The 21,743-nt window shown below is 34.4% G+C and overlaps 2 protein-coding genes and 1 long non-coding RNA gene across 3 annotated transcripts; 2 read left to right on the forward strand and 1 right to left on the reverse strand.

The window, feature by feature from the left end:
* The first annotated feature begins 325 nt into the window (after nt 1-325).
* LOC138313663 (uncharacterized) lies at nt 326-4,084 on the forward strand. The gene is made up of 3 exons (XM_069254013.1): nt 326-511; nt 658-694; nt 1,057-4,084. Exons 1-3 carry the CDS (start codon nt 338-340, stop codon nt 1,923-1,925), a joined length of 1,080 nt encoding a protein of 359 aa, XP_069110114.1. The 5' UTR covers nt 326-337; the 3' UTR covers nt 1,926-4,084.
* Nucleotides 4,085-5,208: 1,124 nt separating this feature from the next.
* LOC138313664 (uncharacterized) lies at nt 5,209-7,881 on the forward strand. Its single transcript, XR_011207234.1, has 2 exons — nt 5,209-6,141; nt 6,702-7,881. It is a non-coding gene; the product is annotated as an uncharacterized lncRNA (long non-coding RNA).
* Nucleotides 7,882-14,290: 6,409 nt separating this feature from the next.
* On the reverse strand, nt 14,291-21,346 carry LOC138313665 (calsequestrin-1-like). The gene is made up of 4 exons (XM_069254014.1): nt 21,195-21,346; nt 15,270-15,559; nt 14,461-14,549; nt 14,291-14,299 (listed from the first exon to the last, which is right to left on the reverse strand). Exons 1-4 carry the CDS (start codon nt 21,344-21,346, stop codon nt 14,291-14,293), a joined length of 540 nt encoding a protein of 179 aa, XP_069110115.1.
* Between the last annotated feature and the right edge of the window lie 397 nt (nt 21,347-21,743).

Here is a 21,743-nt window from a genome sequence, read left to right on the forward strand (position 1 = left end):
TTTGATGCATTTTAGTTCATTATCATACACTTGTGAAGATACAAATGGATATTGATTTCCGATTAAATGAAACGTCTTTTTGTCAATAACATGGTCAATAGACCTTACAATTTTGTCAAACAAATAAGTAAGGACAATCTACCGAAATTAAGCCTATAACGTCTAGATAAAACATGGCACATTCTATCGCCTCTCCCTGTTTGAGGACAATATGTTGTGTTCTCCCACTTGTCGTGTATGTAACCTGCGGAGTTATAGATGGTGTGACTTTTGGAGGTGTGGTAATGACACATATTGGGACTTTTCACACGTCCAGACCAGATTATCTTCATCTGTCATGAGCTGTGCATTATGGTGCGCGGCCAACACAGCTTGCATCGGACTTAATGTGTGTGCGTTAAATGGCGAACCGGTATTTAGTTGTACCACTTTCTCCGAGAATATTTCTGCAGTATTCTCATGTGATTCTCCTTTAATGAGCACGGTCAACAACTGTACAGTCTCCAAAAAGGTGAAACATTACTTTTATTCTTAGTCTCTCTTATTTTAATTAATCTGGCCCATGGTGTTATCAACATGTTTTTATCTATATTTATTATTTATCTTTGTATTTATTCCTGACGTTATACTCATTTACTTTCACTTTGAATGTTCCAGGGCAACGACAATCTGACAAGTGATGGTTACGTTACAGGTATGTCTTACTGAAATCACCATTCTTATTATTGAACTGTCATCATTATCAATTAGTTTCAACATACTGTATAACATGTAATATTTGTGTGTACTTTCTTGGTTTGGAGTTTAAATATTTCGTAAAATTATTTAAAAACATAATTTGTTGTTTTTATATTCAAGATCTCATAGCTACCATGAAAAACAACAAAGGTTTCTACACAACAAACATATAATTAAATACAGTATTATATCAATAAAATTGAATATGAAGTTTTGGAAATCTGGCATCTTTCAGCCTCCCGATCATTATGTTTCCAAATTATCACAATTATTCTATAATTTATGATGTAATATACAAAATCATGTCCTTTTCTTCAGTGACGCAAGAATCGTGTTCATCAAGCTACGGGAAGGTTTTCGAAACAACACACGACGGAGATATTTTATACGGAAATAAATCTGAGCTGATAGAAAAAGTCAGAAACGGCGTAGAAGTAAAAATACTTCTCTGGAATCTCAACTCAAAAGATCAGTTATTCAGCATCAGTCACATCGAAGTGAACAACCAGGAAGTATGTGCTCAGTCGGTCTTCAGTACAGTCCAAGGCATATTCTTTAGCTACCAGATACTGTTAATCTGCTCATCGGGGTATGTTCAAGAGCAGAGATGGATAGTAGGCTTGGGTTCGAAAGAACGTGATTTCACAGCTTTTGTAACCTCGACTTGGTTTGCAGGAGGAAAGTGCCGAACACCTGTTACCATGTTACACGACATTTCGTCTGCTCTTCATAGTGGTCAAGACTTCATGGTTCTTGTAGAAAACAGTCGTTTGCCATTGAATGTGTTGAACGATTTAGGAACTGATATAGTCGCCCAGTTTCCTTGGTCTGTCCCCTTGATACCTTCGGTAGCCAATAAGTACACTTCAAATATCGATGGAGACTGTATATGGCAAAGTCACGTTTTGGATTTTTCCGGGTCTCACTACATAACGAATTGGAAAAGTGGAAACGGTGACCATATTTCAACAGTCAACTCAAACGATCAGGTGACATGGATGTTAGATACTGACTGGATCCTCGTTTACGAAAACTCGGATTCCGGTAACACCTTATACGGTTCCCTATCTGACCTACGTCACTTCGTGGATAACGCTGGACACCGGGTCAGAATTGTTTTCAACACATTTTCCGCTGAAACTGATTCGTTTTTTATATTCAGAATGATATTATTTCGGCTATTATAGAAAGTTTCACTGAACCACCCCATCTTTTGCATAGAGTCATCATTGTAGTCTCCACTACCGGCACAGTTCAAGAGTTCATTTATGGGCTTGTTAGTACGAATATCACACAGAACACTACAACCACAACAGGAACTAAATGGTATATAGACAAAATGGAATGGAGTGAACTGTTAAGCGTTCACAAAGGAGTTGTAGAGCTCAGTGTCGCCACCCTTCTTGAGGATGCAATGTACTCTGGAAAGGCCTTTCGAACTGTTTACTGTACTGCTAATGGGAAACGTATCATTGTCTGGCGTTAGTGTGACACTCCCAGTGTCAGGCTCCAAATGTATGACCTTAATTGTCAAGCGACATCTTTATTTTACAACACAGACAGGACAACTTGCTCCCTCGGTTCCTGTCGGTAACGTTTTCCTTCAGTTTCTTAGCAGCGGTTCTGTGAAGGTTAATATATATGATAATGATGCAAATGTACCTCGTTTCAGTCAGCATCTGAAGTCAGAATCTTTCCGCTGGTTTGTAGGTGATGTTTGGCAAAATGGTTAAAGTTTTATATTTATACGAAATAATATTTTATATATAAATCTAAATAATAACATTTTTTTTCCAAAAAAAAATTTTTTTTATTCCATAGACATATAAATAACATTATGTCCTTTCACAGAAGGACTTGCACACAAGTTTCCATATTTAAATAGATTATTCTAATCTTGAACACAAACTTTCACCGCTTTCACATTATTTACAGATATATTCATCATTTATTCATAATTACCTCTCAATCATTCATATCCATTCAAAATAAATTGATATTTGTAATTTCAAACAATTAATTTACATTGTACTTTCTTTCTTTTTTTTACATTTTTAAATTTAACTTCTAATCAATCCATAATATTAGTTTTAAGGATTATGATGAACACAAAAAAGTATAAAATTGATATCAACAACAAGGGGAGCTAACTCTCACATATATACTTGAGTGATAAAAGAGTAATTATAAATACATGTAGTTCTAACGTCACAGTTTTTGTAATAAACTTCGGTATTTTGAAACTCTCAATTCCTTTTTCCCATTTTGTTTGATTTTTATGTATAATGACAGATTATCTTTAAGTAATTCTTTTAAAATTTGAAATGCTGATGTAGGAGAAAATAATTTGTTTTGGTATTTTTTTATATTCCTGATGTATATCGCATTTTTCAATGAATTATCAGTGCAGTCACCGAGCATCATTTTCTCCTCATCAATATTCCATGTCATATTTACAGTGTCAAAACTTTCATTATTGTAAAGATTAGCATGTATTATGTCTAACAATTGTGTTGTGAATAAACAGTTAAAAAACAAATGGGTTAAAGTCTCATTTTCAGTATTACACATATGACATAGTCCATCGGATCTTTTCTTTCCATCTGATTGACCTTCCCATCCCATATGTAGTCCCATATGATTTTGTTTATTTCCTGTACATACTTTTCAGGAATGCCTCTTGCTTCTATATCAAATCCTAATAAGGATATAATATAAGATTTGATGATTAGTGTTTTCCCTTTAAAAGTGAGATTTCTTGTTTTCCATACTTGTAGACAACTCTTAATCTTCTGGATTTTTTCTCTCCATATCTTATCGTTATTTATCACATGTCCGTGAAAGACGCCTAATGTTTTTACAGCAGTTTTTGACCATTTTATTTTTTTGAATATCGGTTCTTGGTTTTTCCATGGTCTTAGGTAGATACCTTCTGTTTTATTATAATTTATTTTTGCACCTGATGCATCTTCATATATCTTTAGTAGTTTAAATGTTTGTTCTATAGATTTTTCTGTTTTATTCATAAGCTTTGTATCGTCCGCAAACATATTTAATTTGGTTTCAATATTATCTGATCCTGGTAGCTGTATTCCTTTTATTTCTTATCAGATCTGATAGCACATGCTAGTGGCTCTGCCTGTATAATATTGAGTAATGGTGCTAATGGGCAGCCTTGACGGGTATATTATAACATTAACAAATATATCGTTATCTTTTTATGTTTACATGAATAGTAAATTGATAAAGGGGGAGTTACTCCATCTGCCCTATTGTCATATTTATTAATTTATTATGTTAGTCTGCACAAGAATTACGGAAGATAACTCTGTCAACCTTATGTAAAAATGCATACCATGTATCATTTGTGATATTTATATTATGTCATATTTGTGATATTTATATTATGTCATATTTGTGATATTATATATATTATGTCATATTTGTGATATTTATATTATGTCATATTTGTGATATTTTTATATTATGTCATATTTGTGATATTTATATTATGTCATATTTGTGATATTTATATTAAGTCATATTTGTGATATATTTATATTATGTCATATTTGTGATATTTATATTAAGTCATATTTGTGATATTTATATTATGTCATATTTGTGATATTAATTAATCAATCGATTTATTTTCTAACTTCAAAGGAGATGTGAAGTGTGTATTTAAAGTTGCTGTACATGTATAACCCTTAATTAAAAAATAAACATAGATGGATCAGCTCGGTAGAACGTGCGTGTCATTTGCACTGAAAGAGTAAATTGAAGGGAAGTGACTCTGACCGACCATAATTTTCTGACCGTACTAGTACTGCGTCTATTCGATCCCAGATCTGGTCAGTCTGGCAAAATAAAGATGTTTCAATTTTAAAACTGCTCACATTGCTTGGTGCCAAGATGAAATGTACAGAATTTATTTTGTTATATCATCTTTTAAAAATACAGTTCCCTTTTACGGTACCCTATTTTGTAACGTCAGAAGAACATTGTCAAGAATTAGAAACTAATTTATCGATATCCATTACTTAATGGACTTACTAAATCTAAACGACATTGACTGTGCTTCAGGTTGTCGGTCTGGGTCTCCGTTAATATCTATACGATTCTATCTGTAACGTGTTTTTATTTTTGATTAGTTCATGTCTATTGTTTTGTTTTTACTTTGAGTACATTTTGGCACGCCATGGTAGTGAACTTTTAAACAAGGTAACACTGAAGCGATGACATATTAGGAAACCATTATCTTATATTCCACGAACATAAGTAAAAGTTTATTGATCATCCTGTGACCTGGACGAATACAGAAAGAGAAAACATGCTGGAATCGAAACCGATTACTACGGTGGCTGATTTGTGCCACTTCGTCTTTTCGTCTTTTCCCCCCGAAAAGGCGAAAATCAAATATCTTAATTCTTGCATTTTCGTCTTTTCAGGTCGAAAAGACGAAACAAATTAACAAACTTTAATTTCGTCTTTTCGACCGAAATGACGAAAGGACAAAAACTTTAAACACGAAAAAACGAAACTGATGCACGTGACTACGACTACATACCTTTCCAGCGAGGTGTTGATTAACTTACCGGACAGGTGCAGAATTGTCACGCGGTTTATGACAGGTTCATATTCGGACATTTGTGATATTATTTATTTGTTTTAATCTATTCGAACATACTTAATTTTCTAAGTTTAGAAGTAAATTACAAAGATTCATTTTAAATATTTTAGCCGTTTCTTTATAGTGATATATCGTTACACATAAAATATGAGAAAAGCTGATATATTGATCCAAAATCCTAAATAGGTTTGGAAGATGATAAACACTTTGAAAGTTTTCCTAATTCCATTTCCTGATCTTTGCGCCTTGTAGTATATGTCCGAGAGTCTACTGACCTACTGCGGGTATCCACAATTAAGGCTGCTTTTGTCTGCCTCTTCAAGAGTTTACTTTCTCTGTCTAATACCTCGGAGTTTTCCCAGTTGATCACACAGTTTTTTTCTGTGTTTCGTGATATAACAACCGCTTTTTAGACTCCAGTGCGTTTTTACTATATATTGACACCGTGTTTAACGACCACCTGTCTATTTTTTTCATTTTTCAAATGAGACCAACATTTGTGTATTTTTTATTTATCTAATAAAGTTACAGTAGACTACCACCACAGAAGAGTCTGTAGACGACCCAATGTTAAAACTGCGTTATGAATACCCATCACTAGTCACATAAAAGAACAATAGTATGACACATTTTGCCAATATTTATAGATATATTTTGTCTTGTGACAATTTGAAATCCTCATTGTATGGGCCTCAAGAGGCAAAGCACTACACTACTACACGTATCAACATCTAGTTTAAAGGACTTGGACTGCTAAGCGGATTTTTCTGGTGAGTTTAACTCAACAATTGCCGTTGAATATTGGCAGCTCAAAAGTAATATATACACAGAATGTCACATATTTCTCATTGATATGTTACAAATTCAAATTTTATTATTTGTTTACTTCGTTATATCTTATTAAGCACTGTAATTTTGACAACAAAAGTGTTTGTGTTTTAACACGCGCTTTTAAGGCAATTGACATTTAGTTGCTTTAGTAATCACAACAACAAAATGAAAGTTTTACCGGCATGTGTTCTAAACATTCATACTCAACCCATCTCGTCTTAGATGTTTTAATTTTGCTCGCCAAGGCTCACACAAATAGACACATCTAAGGCTCGTTTTATAAAATATCAAATGGAATGAGCACTCATTTAAGACCCAATATATGTTATTGTATATCTGATAATTTATTCAACAGTTTCTCAATATATTTTTTAAAGAGACAATTTCATTATTACATCAATGTCGTCCCTACTACATGCATTGCTTTTTTAAATTACTTTTATAGTTCGAAATTCATACCACTAATTAAAATTAACGGTTTATTTTTTTCTTTCTCCAGGCAATACAGTTTTGCTAGCTTGATAACGAAGAAAGTATGAATCGTTTCTAAGAAACAGTCCCTAGGACAGCTTTCCCAGGTCAACAACTGTGCATCATGTTGTCATCTTGGGTCTCAGTTTGTAAACTGGTTTTATTATGATGCAGCAAAGGAGTGGAGTACAATGTACTTGAGCGACAGGAAGGAGACCGTTCGCCATCTGGACGGGACTGGAAGGAGTCAGGACAATACACACATATCATCACCATGGACACGTAAAATAAACATTGAGATATTCTCCTTTGGTAGGTTATTCTCGATTTATTCGTATGTAGACAATATCACCAGCAGACTGATGAGACAAATCAACGTTTGGGCAAACTTGTAATGTCAAAAGGAATGTATATAATCCTTATTTAATTTCTTTTCAAGAATGGGCATTGATAAAAGAACCATATTTTTGAGAAACCTGAAAATTGAAAGAGGTGTTTAATCGTGTTCGAAAATTCCTTGAAAAACAGTTTATAAAAGATGAATGAATATTTTATTTTACAAATTTAACGTTTACTGTTGGATGAGAAAATATAATCTTACTACACATGAAACTGATATTAAATATCATCAGTAATCAGTTCATTGTTGTTGTTTGTAATACATCTTGAGACTTTCAATATATCAATCAAACGGTATTTATTACATCTATTTTTACAAATACCAACATATTTCACTTTTCTTCCGCAAATTTTAAAAGAAATCAAGTGGAGTTCAAACGGTCATTTTTTGGACATATTCTTTCTATTGTCAAATTGGAACAAGGCTGGTGTATTATCAAACTCCATCGTGTGAACACTCCGTATCAAGAGTTTCCGTAAAGAGTCTTAATGTCCATTAAATTCGATGTGCTAATCGCATTAAAGACCTTTTGGTTTCAGCATCTTCACCGTAATAATAATGTCATTGCTTTCAAATTGTAATGAAAAACATATTTTTTTTTGTGTACAGCAATAGTAAGTTGGATATGTCATTTTAATACGAAATATATGGCAATGGATCGTGATTTTGGGAAGAATTTTGCAAACATAACTAGATGGATAGATACCAACAGTAATTGTGGATGTTATAAAACATGTAGTTATTGATATGTAACCCTCCATTGTTTTATTTCGAAATGATCTCAGAAAAAAATCTTTATTTAACGTCAGAGCGTTTTCACCTAAACTAAATGTACTGGTAAACAAAAGAAATACAATATCTCCCCATCGGTGTTGGCCATGTGAAGACCAATGTAGCACCTTTCATTGTCTTTTTTATTCGGTAGAAAAGCATGCATTGGTATCGTTGACGTAAGACTATGAAAATAGAATCAGTGGTAATTTCCAAACACGTCATGTTATATACATAATATATGGGAATACCTATCTATGATCTTTTCAAGACAGACCCCAAACCAGGAGGCACGATGCCAGACTAACTACCTACCTGTATAACATTTGTCTACGTGCACACAGAAAATAGCCTAACTACTGTGGCGCTGAACAATAACATTATGCTGAACAATGAGGAAGGTATAATGAACACATTAAACATTAGCTGTCATCTCCAGTAGAACTTAATATCTTCAATCGATTTCGGAATCGGTGTAGGTAAACCGAGTTTCGATTCCGATAATGTCCTGACCTAAATCCCGTACTTTAGTCTAATTTTCACTAAATGCTTCAGTTTATTATTCGTTAAATTACACGTATAAACTGAAAATAATTCATGGGATATAACGACAGTGATAGTAACCCCTGATATATCGAGGGGATATAACGACAGTGATAGTAACCCCTGACATATCGAGGGGATATAACGACAGTGATAGTAACCACTGACATATCGAGGGGATATAACGACAGTGATAGTAACCCCTGACATATCGAGGGGATATAACGACAGTGATAGTAACACCTGATATATCGAGGGGATATAACGACAGTGATAGTAACCACTGACATATCGAGGGGATATAACGACAGTGATAGTAACTCCTGACATATCTAGGGGATATAACGACAGTGATAGTAACCCCTGACATATCTAGGGGATATAACGACAGTGATAGTAACCCCTGACATATCTAGGGGATATAACGACAGTGATAGTAACCCCTGACATATCTAGGGGATATAACGACAGTGAAAGTAACCCCTGACATATCTAGGGGATATAACGACAGTGATAGTATCCCCTGACATATCGAGGGGATATAACGACTGTGATAGTAACACCTGATATATCGAGGGTATATAACGACAGTGATAGTAACCCCTGACATATCGAGGGGATATAACGACAGTGATAGTAACATCTGGATATATCGAGGGGATATAACGACAGTGAAAGTAACCCCTGACATATCTAGGGGATATAACGACTGTGATAGTATCTCCTGACATATCGAGGGGATATAACGACAGTGATAGTAACCCCTGACATATCGAGGGGATATAACGACAGTGATAGTAACCCCTGATATATCGAGGGGATATAACGACAGTGAAAGTAACCCCTGACATATCTAGGGGATATAACGACTGTGATAGTATCCCCTGACATATCGAGGGGATATAACGACAGTGATAGTAACCCCTGACATATCGAGGGGATATAACGACAGTGATAGTAACCCCTGACATGTCTAGGGGATATAACGACAGTGATAGTAACCCCTGATATATCGAGAGGATATAACGACAGTGATAGTAACCCCTGATATATCGAGGGGATATAACGACAGTGATAGTAACCCCTGACATATCGAGGGGATTTAACGGCAGTGATAGTAACCCTGACATATCTAGGGGATATAACGACAGTGATAGTAACCCCTGACATATCTAGGGGATATAACGGCAGTTATAGTAACCCCTGACATATCTAGGGGATATAACGACAGTGATAGTAACCCCTGACATATCTAGGGGATATAACGACAGTGATAGTAACCCCTGACATATCTAGGGGATATAACGACAGTGATAGTGACCCCTGACATATCTAGGGGATATAACGACTGTGATAGTATCCCCTGACATATCTAGGGGATATAACGACTGTGATAGTATCCCCTGACATATCGAGGGGATATAACGACAGTGATAGTAACCCCTGACATATCTAGGGGATATAACGACAGTGATAGTAACCCCTGACATGTCTAGGGGATATAACGACAGTGATAGTAACCCCTGATATATCGAGAGGATATAACGACAGTGATAGTAACCCCTGATATATCTAGGGGATATAACGACAGTGATAGTAACCCCTGATATATCGAGAGGATATAACGACAGTGATAGTAACCCCTGACATATCGAGGGGATATAACGACAGTGATAGTAACCGACAGCTAGGGATAGTAGTAACCCTGACATGTCTAGGGGATATAACGACAGTGATAGTAACCCCTGACATATCTAGGGGATATAACGACAGTGATAGTAACCCCTGACATATCTAGGGGATATAACGACAGTGATAGTAACCCCTGACATATCTAGGGGATATAACGACAGTGATAGTAACCCCTGACATATCTAGGGGATATAACGACAGTGATAGTAACCCCTGACATGTCTAGGGGATATAACGACAGTGATAGTAACCCCTGACATATCGAGGGGATATAACGACAGTGATAGTAACACCTGATATATCGAGGGGATATAACGACAGTGATAGTAACCCCTGACATATCTAGGGGATATAACGACAGTGATAGTAACCCCTGACATGTCTAGGGGATATAACGACAGTGATAGTAACCCCTGATATATCGAGAGGATATAACGACAGTGATAGTGACCCCTGACATATCTAGGGGATATAACGACAGTGATAGTAACCCCTGACATATCTAGGGGATATAACGACAGTGATAGTAACCCCTGACATGTCTAGGGGATATAACGACAGTGATAGTAACCCCTGATATATCGAGAGGATATAACGACAGTGATAGTGACCCCTGACATATCGAGGGGATATAACGACAGTGATAGTAACATCTGAAATATCTAGGGGATATAACGACAGTGATAGTAACCCCTGACATGTCTAGGGGATATAACGACAGTGATAGTAACCCCTGATATATCGAGGGGGATATAACGACAGTGATAGTAACCCCTGACATATCTAGGGGATATAACGACAGTGATAGTAACCCCTGACATATCTAGGGGATATAACGACAGTGATAGTAACCCCTGATATATCGAGGGGATATAACGACAGTGATAGTAACCCCTGACATATCTAGGGGATATAACGACAGTGATAGTAACCCCTGATATATCTAGGGGATATAACGACAGTGATAGTAACCCCTGACATGTCTAGGGGATATAACGACAGTGATAGTAACCCCTGATATATCGAGGGGATATAACGACAGTGATAGTAACCCCTGACATATCTAGGGGATATAACGACAGTGATAGTAACCCCTGACATATCTAGGGGATATAACGACAGTGAAAGTAACCCCTGACATATCTAGGGGATATAACGACTGTGATAGTATCCCCTGACATATCGAGGGGATATAACGACAGTGAAAGTAACCCCTGACATATCGAGGAGATATAACGACAGTGATGGTATCCCCTGACATATCGAGGGGATATAACGACAGTGATAGTAACCCCTGACATATCGAGGGGATATAACGACAGTGATAGTAACCACTGACATATCGAGGGGATATAACGACAGTGATAGTAACCCCTGATATATCGAGAGGATATAACGACAGTGATAGTGACCCCTGCCATATCTAGGGGATATAACGACAGTGATAGTAACCCCTGACATATCTAGGGGATATAACGACAGTGATAGTAACCCCTGACATGTCTAGGGGATATAACGACAGTGATAGTAACCCCTGATATATCGAGAGGATATAACGACAGTGATAGTAACCCCTGACATATCTAGGGGATATAACGACAGTGATAGTAACCCCTGATATATCGAGAGGATATATAACGACAGTGATAGTGACCCCTGCCATATCTAGGGGATATAACGACAGTGATAGTAACCCCTGATATATCGAGGGGATATAACGACAGTGATAGTAACCCCTGACATATCTAGGGGATATAACGACAGTGATAGTAACCCCTGATATATCGAGAGGATATAACGACAGTGATAGTGACCCCTGACATATCTAGGGGATATAACGACAGTGATAGTAACCCCTGATATATCGAGGGGATATAACGACAGTGATAGTAACCCCTGACATATCTAGGTGATATAACGACAGTGATAGTAATCCCTGACATGTCTAGGGGATATAACGACAGTGATAGTAACCCCTGACATATCTAGGGGATATAACGACAGTGATAGTAATCCCTGACATGTCTAGGGGATATAACGACAGTGATAGTAACCCCTGATATATCGAGGGGATATAACGACAGTGATAGTAACCCCTGACATGTCTAGGGGATATAACGACAGTGATAGTAACCCCTGATATATCGAGGGGATATATAACGACAGTGATAGTAACCACTGACATATCGAGGGGATATAACGACAGTGATAGTAACCCCTGATATATCGAGAGGATATAACGACAGTGATAGTGACCCCTGACATATCTAGGGGATATAACGACAGTGATAGTAACCCCTGACATATCTAGGGGATATAACGACAGTGATAGTAATCCCTGACATGTCTAGGGGATATAACGACAGTGATAGTAACCCCTGATATATCGAGGGGATATAACGACAGTGATAGTAACCCCTGACATATCTAGGTGATATAACGACAGTAATAGTAACCCCTGACATATCTAGGGGATATAACGACAGTGATAGTAACCCCTGACATGTCTAGGGGATATAACGACAGTGATAGTAACCCCTGATATATCGAGAGGATATAACGACAGTAATAGTAACCCCTGACATATCTAGGGGATATAACGACAGTGATAGTAACCCCTGACATATTGAGGGGACATAACGACAGTGATAGTAACCCCTGACATATCGAGGGGATATAACGACAGTGATAGTAACCCCTGATATATCGAGTGGATACAAAGAACGTGGTAGTTATCCATGGATATCGCATAAAACTGCGACTGAACTAAATGACAATTTACTTAATGTGTTGGTATTTTAGTTAGGTTACTGGAAGCATTAAACATACACCTGAATAAATGACATCCGGGTGTATGTTGATATGCATTCAGTAACAACAGAATAACAACACATTAGATGAATGGTATTTCCATACGGTAGATCAAGGGACATGTAAGTCATAGTTGTAGTTGTGACTTTGATGGGGCAATATAGTGTACACGGAATGGTTTGGTATATAAGGCTAAATAAATGTGTCATTGTATAAAATTCAGAATGGAGAAAGTACGAGTTTCATAGCGAATACGGTATTAGAGATAATGCGACTTTTCTTGATTTGATTTGATTTTTTTTTTTTATTTTATTATAGTCTCCCAGACACATTAAAATGTGTTACATGGATTATAAAATTACAAGTTACATTTTCAACTGCACGTGGCAGGATGGACAATATATATCATTACCAATTACTAAAATATGGACAATTAATTTGGAAATTAACAATATTTATACCGTACTACTATCATAGCTTTTATTCACATTTACAAAAATACCATCATTTTTCTAATGAATAGAGACACCTTCTTCAATAATTGGATATTACAAATACCTATAAGGCCACCCATCTTATGAAGACTGGGATTACTATAATAATACTGTGGGATATATTTAATACGTATATTTTTTATTTCTTCGTGTTTACATACAAAAAGATAGTGAAATTCATCCCCGATATTTTCATTGCATAAATGGCATATTCTTTCACGTTTCTCAACATTACGCCATCTTCCAGTCTCAATTGGAATTTTTAAATTTGATGTACGGAATTTAGTTATGTATACTCTATTCATTTCCGATAATTTTATAAGATAATTTTCAAATCCAAATTCTTTTTTGTATATTAGATAAGTTTGCCCTCTTGAGGAATTTTCCACATCTGAGAACCATTTTTGTATAAACTGATCTTGAAGGCGCTGTTTCATAAAACTTTTATAAAAACTGTTAATCATTTGTATTTCATTGAGGAAGACAATTGACTGACCAGATTCATCAAAAATATTTTTAATGAAAGATATCCATTTAAATGTGTATATTCCTTCGAAATGTAACTTCGAGATTAGTTTATAAAGTATACTACTTAATTTATTTTCATTTTGTATAAGTCTATTCCAAAAACACAGCATTCTCAGTTTGATATTTATTTCGAGTGGGAATCTTCCCAGTTCCCCATACACCATAAAATCTGGAGTGCTACTTCTGACTTTAAGTATTCGTTTGCAGAATTTCAGGTGTGTTTGCTCGACTGACTTTAAATTCCCATACCCCCAAACTTCGGAACCATATAGCAGTATTGGTTCAACTAACGAATCAAATAATTTTAGTTGTAAATCTATTGGAATAGCTTGGTTACGCACCTTTTTATATATAGCGAATATTGATTTTTGGGCTTGGTCAACCAATCTGTTAATAGCGTTGGAAAAATTACCATTATATTTAAAAGTGATGCCTAAATATGTAAAAGTATCTGTTGTTTCCAAGACATGACCGTTAAGCACGAAATTATACACCTGTTTAGTTTTCCTCTTGCTGAAAACTAACACTTTAGTTTTGTTAATATTTACCTGAAGTTTCCATGTATCGCAATACTGTTGAAAAATATCTAGTGCGTTTTGCATACCTTCTGGTGTTTCGGAAAGTATCACAGTATCATCTGCATAAAGTAATATGAATATTTTCAAAAATATGCTTAATTTATCAGACATTTTCTGTTCGATAGTCTCAAGGGAGCTAACTCCTGCAACCTCCATATATTGTTCTAAATCGTTTAGGAATATTGAGAAAAGAAATGGGGATAGATTTTCACCCTGGCGGACACCAACTAGGCACGGGAAACAATCAGATATTTGACCATTGTATTGTACACAAGATTTTATATTATCATACATATTATAAATTACTTTAAAACATTTTCCCTTTATTTTGCTTTTCCTAATCTTTTTCCATAAACCTACACGCCACACAGTATCAAATGCTTTTCGAAAATCAACAAAAGTGCAATACAGCTTTTTATTATTAGCGAGATATAGAGATATCAGAGATTGCAAAATAAAAACATTATCCATCGTGGAGTGATTCTTTCTAAATCCTGCCTGATTTTTTGAAATGAGGTTTCTTTGAATAGAGTATTTATTCAACCTTGTGTTTATGATAGAAGTAAACAATTTCCCAAGACAACTTATAAGGGTTATTGCTCTATAATTATCCGGATCTTGCTCACTTCCTTTATTTTTGTACATGGGTTTTATAATACCAATAGTCCAACTCTCAGGTAATAATCCTGTATCCAAAATGACATTAAAAAGTTTACAATATATAGTTAATAGTTCAGGCGGAGAGTTTTTTAAGTATTCATTTAATATCATGTCAATACCAGGGGCCTTATTGTTTTTTAACTGTTTAATAGCATTACGTAATTCAAGTTCGGTTATTTCACTATTCAATATATCATCCTCATCATCATCATCACCATCATCCCCATCATCATCACCATCATCACCATCATCATCATCATCATCAACGTCACCATCATCATCAGCATCACTACTAACTTCATCATCATCATCATCATCATCATCATAACTTCCACTTCTATCATCATCATCATCATCATCATCATCATCACCATCACCATCATCATTATCATTATCATCATCATCACCACTTCCATCATCATAATCATCATCACCATTATCATCATCATCATCATCATCATCACCACTTCCATCATCATCATCATCATCATCATCATCATCATCATCACCACGATTAATCTTTTTGAAGTATCTATAGAAAATATCTAAGGGAATACAAGGGGATTTCTTTGTCGACTGACTAAAATTTATTCAAAGTTTTCCAAAAAGCCTTAGGACTACATCTTGATAGCGTTCTCAGTTCTTTCGCACATTTCTCTTGATATTTTTTAAAATTAATATGAATTGTCTTTCGATATTCTCTTCCCTTTTTATTTAATTGTGTTTTGTTTTCTCTCGACTTATTATTTTTATAGATATTTTTAATATAATTAAATGCGTTACGGGCTACTTTACATTCTTTGTTAAACCATGGCTTACTTAGTTTACTACAAGCTTTACTTTTGTGAGCTTGGTTTACACCAAATACATTTGACGCTGTAGACGTCAGAACTTTACTCAAGTCCTCAACAATATTGTTAATATCTGTACGATTTACATCAGTAAGTGTCACTATTTCATTTAGTTTTGCATTAATATCTTGTAATTCAATATTCGAATTTAAATTAAGAGCAGATACAAAATCGTCTGTTTTCATAGAATTCCACTTAATACTAGGACAATTACTTACTTGGTTTTTAGATTGCGAACAAATTTCATAGTTAATATTTACTTTGAAGTGAAGTTGTTTATGAACATCGGAGAACATCGGATTAAATTCACAGACTTCAAAGTCAGATACAAACTTAAAACTTGCAGCTGACAAAAGAAGATAGTCTACCACGCTTACATCTCGACATGTCGTTTCTCCTATAAATATATCTTTTCCTATACGTCCATTAGCTATAAATATAGAACATCGCTTACATAACTCAATAAGTCGTGTCCCATACCTGTTTGGATTACTGTTATCCATGCTATATCTAGTTAAAGGAACATTTTGATCAAGAAGCTGTTGAATTGAATACATGTTATTGCTATCATTATTATTATCAGAAATATTTAGTATACCAAAAAGATTTTCATCCGGTACAATATAATCAGATAATGTCGCTGATCTTGCATTAAAATCACCAGTTAATATTATGTTATGATTATGTTTAGAAAGTGCTATCAATTCATCTTCCAAATCGGTAAAGGCATTTTCTGACGAATATTTGGAATATTCTGGAGGAATGTACACACATCCAAATAAAACATTGTTATGTATTAATGATTTGTTTTTAGTTATTTCAAACCACTGTACAAACTCCGATTCGGTTTTATGAAAATGCAAAACATCAGCCAATATCTGCTTATATATAACAATAATTCCTCCGGACTTTCTCTAGAACACACCTGAAGCCCCAAGCCATTGACCCCGATTCGGGACCCCTGACCTGTGACGTCACGAGGACAACGGGACCTACTCTACTCGCATAAGATAGAGTGGCGTTTTTCTGTGTCTGCCATCTAATATAAACAATCTATTTGTAAATATCGATTTTTACAGACACAAGTACCTGTGTACATGTCCGATACCTATATAATATTATCCTCAGTCACAGATATGAGTTTGGAATACGCTTGAAAATATGGATTTATACCATGCATATATCGATGTACCTGTCGTAGATAAATGAACATTTCTGCGCGATTTCTGCACAATATTATAGAACATAATGTGTATAATAATCCACGTACGTTGTAAATCTACGGTATTTGGAACCACATATACATGAATATTATGTAAAGGATTCTTGACTATGTTATCCAAAACCCGACTCGGGTCGTTGTTCTGGTCAAACCCGCTTTACAAATTTCTGACTTAAGTTATGATTCTAAACAGAATTTTTTTGCATATATGTAAATGCATCTACTAATTGCGTTATATCTGAAATCGATCCTTTTTTTTGACGAAATATTTCAGCTTTCATATAATACAATACATCCGACGACTTGTTGATATTTCTCTCAAGTTCATTTATTAGTGTCTTTAATTGAAAAAATAAATCATGCACGAGTCAGACGAAAAAAAAAAGACTGAAGATGTCTATGTCTAATCCAAGTTGCAGATTTCAGATTTCAGATTTTATTTCACTCTCAGACATACAAGTATGTAACAGGAGGTCACTATACATAATATAAACATACAAGTATATTGGGCCCATAGCGCAACAGTGCATTACAATATGTATTAGTGATGTACATGCTCAATCAATGGTTTTTCAATTTTTTTCAAAAACTTACATATATTTGTCAGAACAGTAATGTTACATATAGTAAACAGGCCTTTCATTTTGATAACACTATGGTTTCTATAATAGTAACTTGGTATATACATTTCTCGTAAACGTTTCACCATTTCATTACTGCATTGAAACAAATAATGATATTCGTTTCCAATATCAGTAAAACATAGATTACAAGTTCTATTTACTTCAGGGGTCCCAGTCCATCTTCCAGTTTCTATAGGTAAGTGCATGTTCGAGGTTCTGAATTTTATGATGATTTGTCTATCTATTGGCTTTAGTTTCACAAGATACTTTTCAAATTCAAAATTGCTTTTAAAAATAGAATAAGTACGACCTCTTGATGAATTCTCTATATCATTAAACCATTTTTGTACAAATTGATCTTGTAATCTTTGTTTTACGATAGATTTCAAATATTCTCTATTATATGTACATACATTCTGGAAGTCCCATATATAATTCAAACCAGTTTTTAAAATATTTTTAACATTTTGCATCCATTTGAATTCCATGATATTATTTGTTTGCAAGTTTAACATCAACTTGTATATATTACTTGAAAGATTATCAGTAGTAATCAATTTATGCCAGAACATGATAATTCTGTTTTTAACCTCTATATAGTGAGGGAATCTTCCTAATTCACAATAAACCATGTAATTACACGTACATTTCCTAACGCCGAGTATACGTTTACAAAACTGTAAATGAAGCTTTTCTACAGCTGTAATATTTTCGTGACCCCATACTTCTACTGAGTACATCAATATTGGTAAAACAAGGGAATCATATACTTTTAACTGGAGATCAATAGGAAGAGGGATGTTTCTTATTTTCTTGTAAACAGCAAACATAGCTTTTCTTGACTGTTCCAACAGTTTCAATTTCGTTTTATGAAAACTCCAATTGTAATTCATCAATATTCCTAGATAAGAAAACGAATCTACAATTTCAATCTCTTTGTTAAATAATGTGAAATGAGGACGAGTTCGAGACTTCCTCTTTGAAAAAATAACAATTTTTGTCTTATTTGTGTTTACTTCAAGTTTCCAATTTTCACAATAAATTTCAAATTTATTTAAGGCTGCTGTACATAGATCGTTAGCTGATTCAGTCATTATAACTGTATCATCTGCATAAAGAATTACAAATAGTTTAAAGGGACAAATCAATCTAAAACAACATTAAAATTTGTAAATATATCGGGAAAAAAACCGGTTCTAATGGAAATTAGATCAGTCGGTTTTACTGTGATATGCTCGAAAAGCCCATGGTGGTGAAATGTGTGTGAAACTTTCAAACTCGCTCGCTGTTCGCCATTACACATTGTGGTCGAACATCTTGTATGCCGAACCCTGTCCCTTGCTCGTAGAGTAATGCAACTTTTGTCTAGAACTGCTCAAATCGCTCTGACAGTAGTGGTTTACCTTATTAGATGAATTGTCTTGCCTAAGAAACATTTTATTACCTCCTCAGTGGTTATGTAGTTCATTTGTTTAACGTGCGTGACTTTGGCTCGGGAATGGGTACAGAGTACATACCGTACCTGCTTATTCGTATTGATCAACGATTTGTAGTTACAACGCTATCGATTAAAATACTTAAAAATAACGTGAAATATGTCAATATATTGAGTTAAATGTTTCATAAGAAATGTAGAACAATACATTTATGCCATATTTTTCTTCTTGGTTATGTAAAAGAATTAGCCTGAGTGAATTGTCCCTTTAATATACATTCCAATAGTATTACCTAAATCTTTTACATTCTTCAAACAGTTGACACCATGCTCTTCAAAAAAAGTTTCAATATCATTAAGAAAAATAGCAAATAAGAAGGGTGACAAATTTTCTCCTTGCTTTACACCGACGTTGCAAGTAAACATATCAGATACATCATTTCCATTTTTGACACAGGATTTTGTATTTTCATATAGATTAATAATTGCTTTAAACATTTTCCCTGTTATATTGCTTCTTTGAACTTTTTGCCATAAACCGAGTCTCCAAACTGAATCAAAAGCTTTTCTAAAATCAACAAACGAACAGAACAGTTTTTTACTAAGTGAGAAATAGATAGAAGTTAGAACATGTAGAATAAAAATATTATCAGTTGTAGAATGGTTTTTCCTGAATCCTGCCTGGGCAGAAGTTATCAAGTTTATTTCATCAGCCATTTTTGTTTAGTCTACAATTTAATATGGATGTAAAAACTTTACCGAGACAAGAAACAAGACTCATTGCTCTATAATTATCTAAATTGTTAGGATCCCCTTTACGCTTATATATAGGTTTTTATAACCCCTATTTTCCATAAGCTTGGAATGAAGCCCGTATCAAATATGATATTAAATATCTTACAATATAATGGCATAAGAATTTCTGCGGTGGATTTTAAGTATTCATTTAGAATTCCATCATGACCTGGAGCCTTATTATTACTTAAACCGGCAATAGAACAAGTTATTTCGTCCTCAGTAATTTCGTTATTTAATAAATCATCAAATATCCCATCAACAATTTCGCCATCAAAGCTATTATTAGAGTTATCTCCCTTGTTTAAATTTTTTGAAATAATCATACAAATCTTCTATGGATTTATCAATAATATTTTGTTTACTAGTTCCGTCAATTTTATTGAGGATATTCCAAAATGTTCTGGGCTCTGATTTGGATACGTTTCGTAATTCCCTTTCCATTTTCTCTTGGTGAATTCTATAAAATTTATTCAGAGTTTTTCTGTATTCTTTACAAGTATTCTTAAAGATGCTCCACCGCTGACAAATGGTATTTTTCACTTACCAAAAACAGGAGCAGACTAATTAGTATTTTTCTTCTGTTATAAAAGTTACTTATTTAACACCATTACCACCATTGAAAAGTTTGAGTTTCTAATTTTATTTCAAGTTAAAAATATGAAAAATAATTGATTGCATCCCGAAAAAATTCCGTGGCACTATATTCTATATGAAATGAAGTACTGATTTGCGCATGCACCAAAGGCGAAATAAATTTTTTTATATTATTTTTTGTGTTAATTAGTCATATATCTACACGATTAAACACGAATTATTGTTCGAATGATAAACATCATTTATGCTCCGTCGGCGGTGGAGCATCTTTAAGGGTAGTCTTGTTTGTCGAGGTTTTATCTTGATTATAACATCTTTTAGCCTGGTGAAATAAAATTCTTTTAAGATGACATTCATTAGTGAACCAAGGTTTATTTCTTTTTTTACATCTAAATGAATGGTGGGATGTTTTCTTTTCGCCAAAAATATGCTTCGCCGAATTTTTGAATAATATACCTAAATCATTTACAACATTGTCTATTTCAGAAGCGGTGACTAGCTCATTCGGCTTAACTACTAACCTGTCCAATTTTCCCATGATATCTTGAAGACTACCAAACGCATCTTCTTCGATATGGTTAACATAAGCCATTAATTTTTCATTATTCCATTTTATATAATTATTTGCTGAAGTGTTCTCTATATCTTCTCTGTTTGTTCTAGCTATATCCATTTTGTTAGAGACGCAAAATTCAAGTCTACAGTGAACATCCGAAAATAAGGGGTCAAAATCAAATACTTCGAAGTTAGATATGTGCTTGAAACAATCAGATGAAAGTAGTAGATAGTCAATCACTCTAGTTTCGTTACATGTAACTTTTCCAATAAATCTGTCTTTCCCAATCCGACCATTAGCAATGAATATATTATTATTTTTACAAAACTCTAGAAGTTTATATCCAAAACTATTAGTTCTTCCTTTACACTGACCTGTTCTCTGTAACGAAATACCAGCATCACTTAGATTTTGTAGATCATAAAAGTATTTATAGAGTCCATCATTAGAATTGATATCTAAAACATCAATAAGAGTATCATCAGGCTGTATATAATCATTATTACATTGTGTT

This window comes from Argopecten irradians, unplaced genomic scaffold (genome assembly GCF_041381155.1).
Source record: "Argopecten irradians isolate NY unplaced genomic scaffold, Ai_NY scaffold_0825, whole genome shotgun sequence".
Lineage (NCBI taxonomy): Eukaryota > Metazoa > Mollusca > Bivalvia > Pectinida > Pectinidae > Argopecten > Argopecten irradians.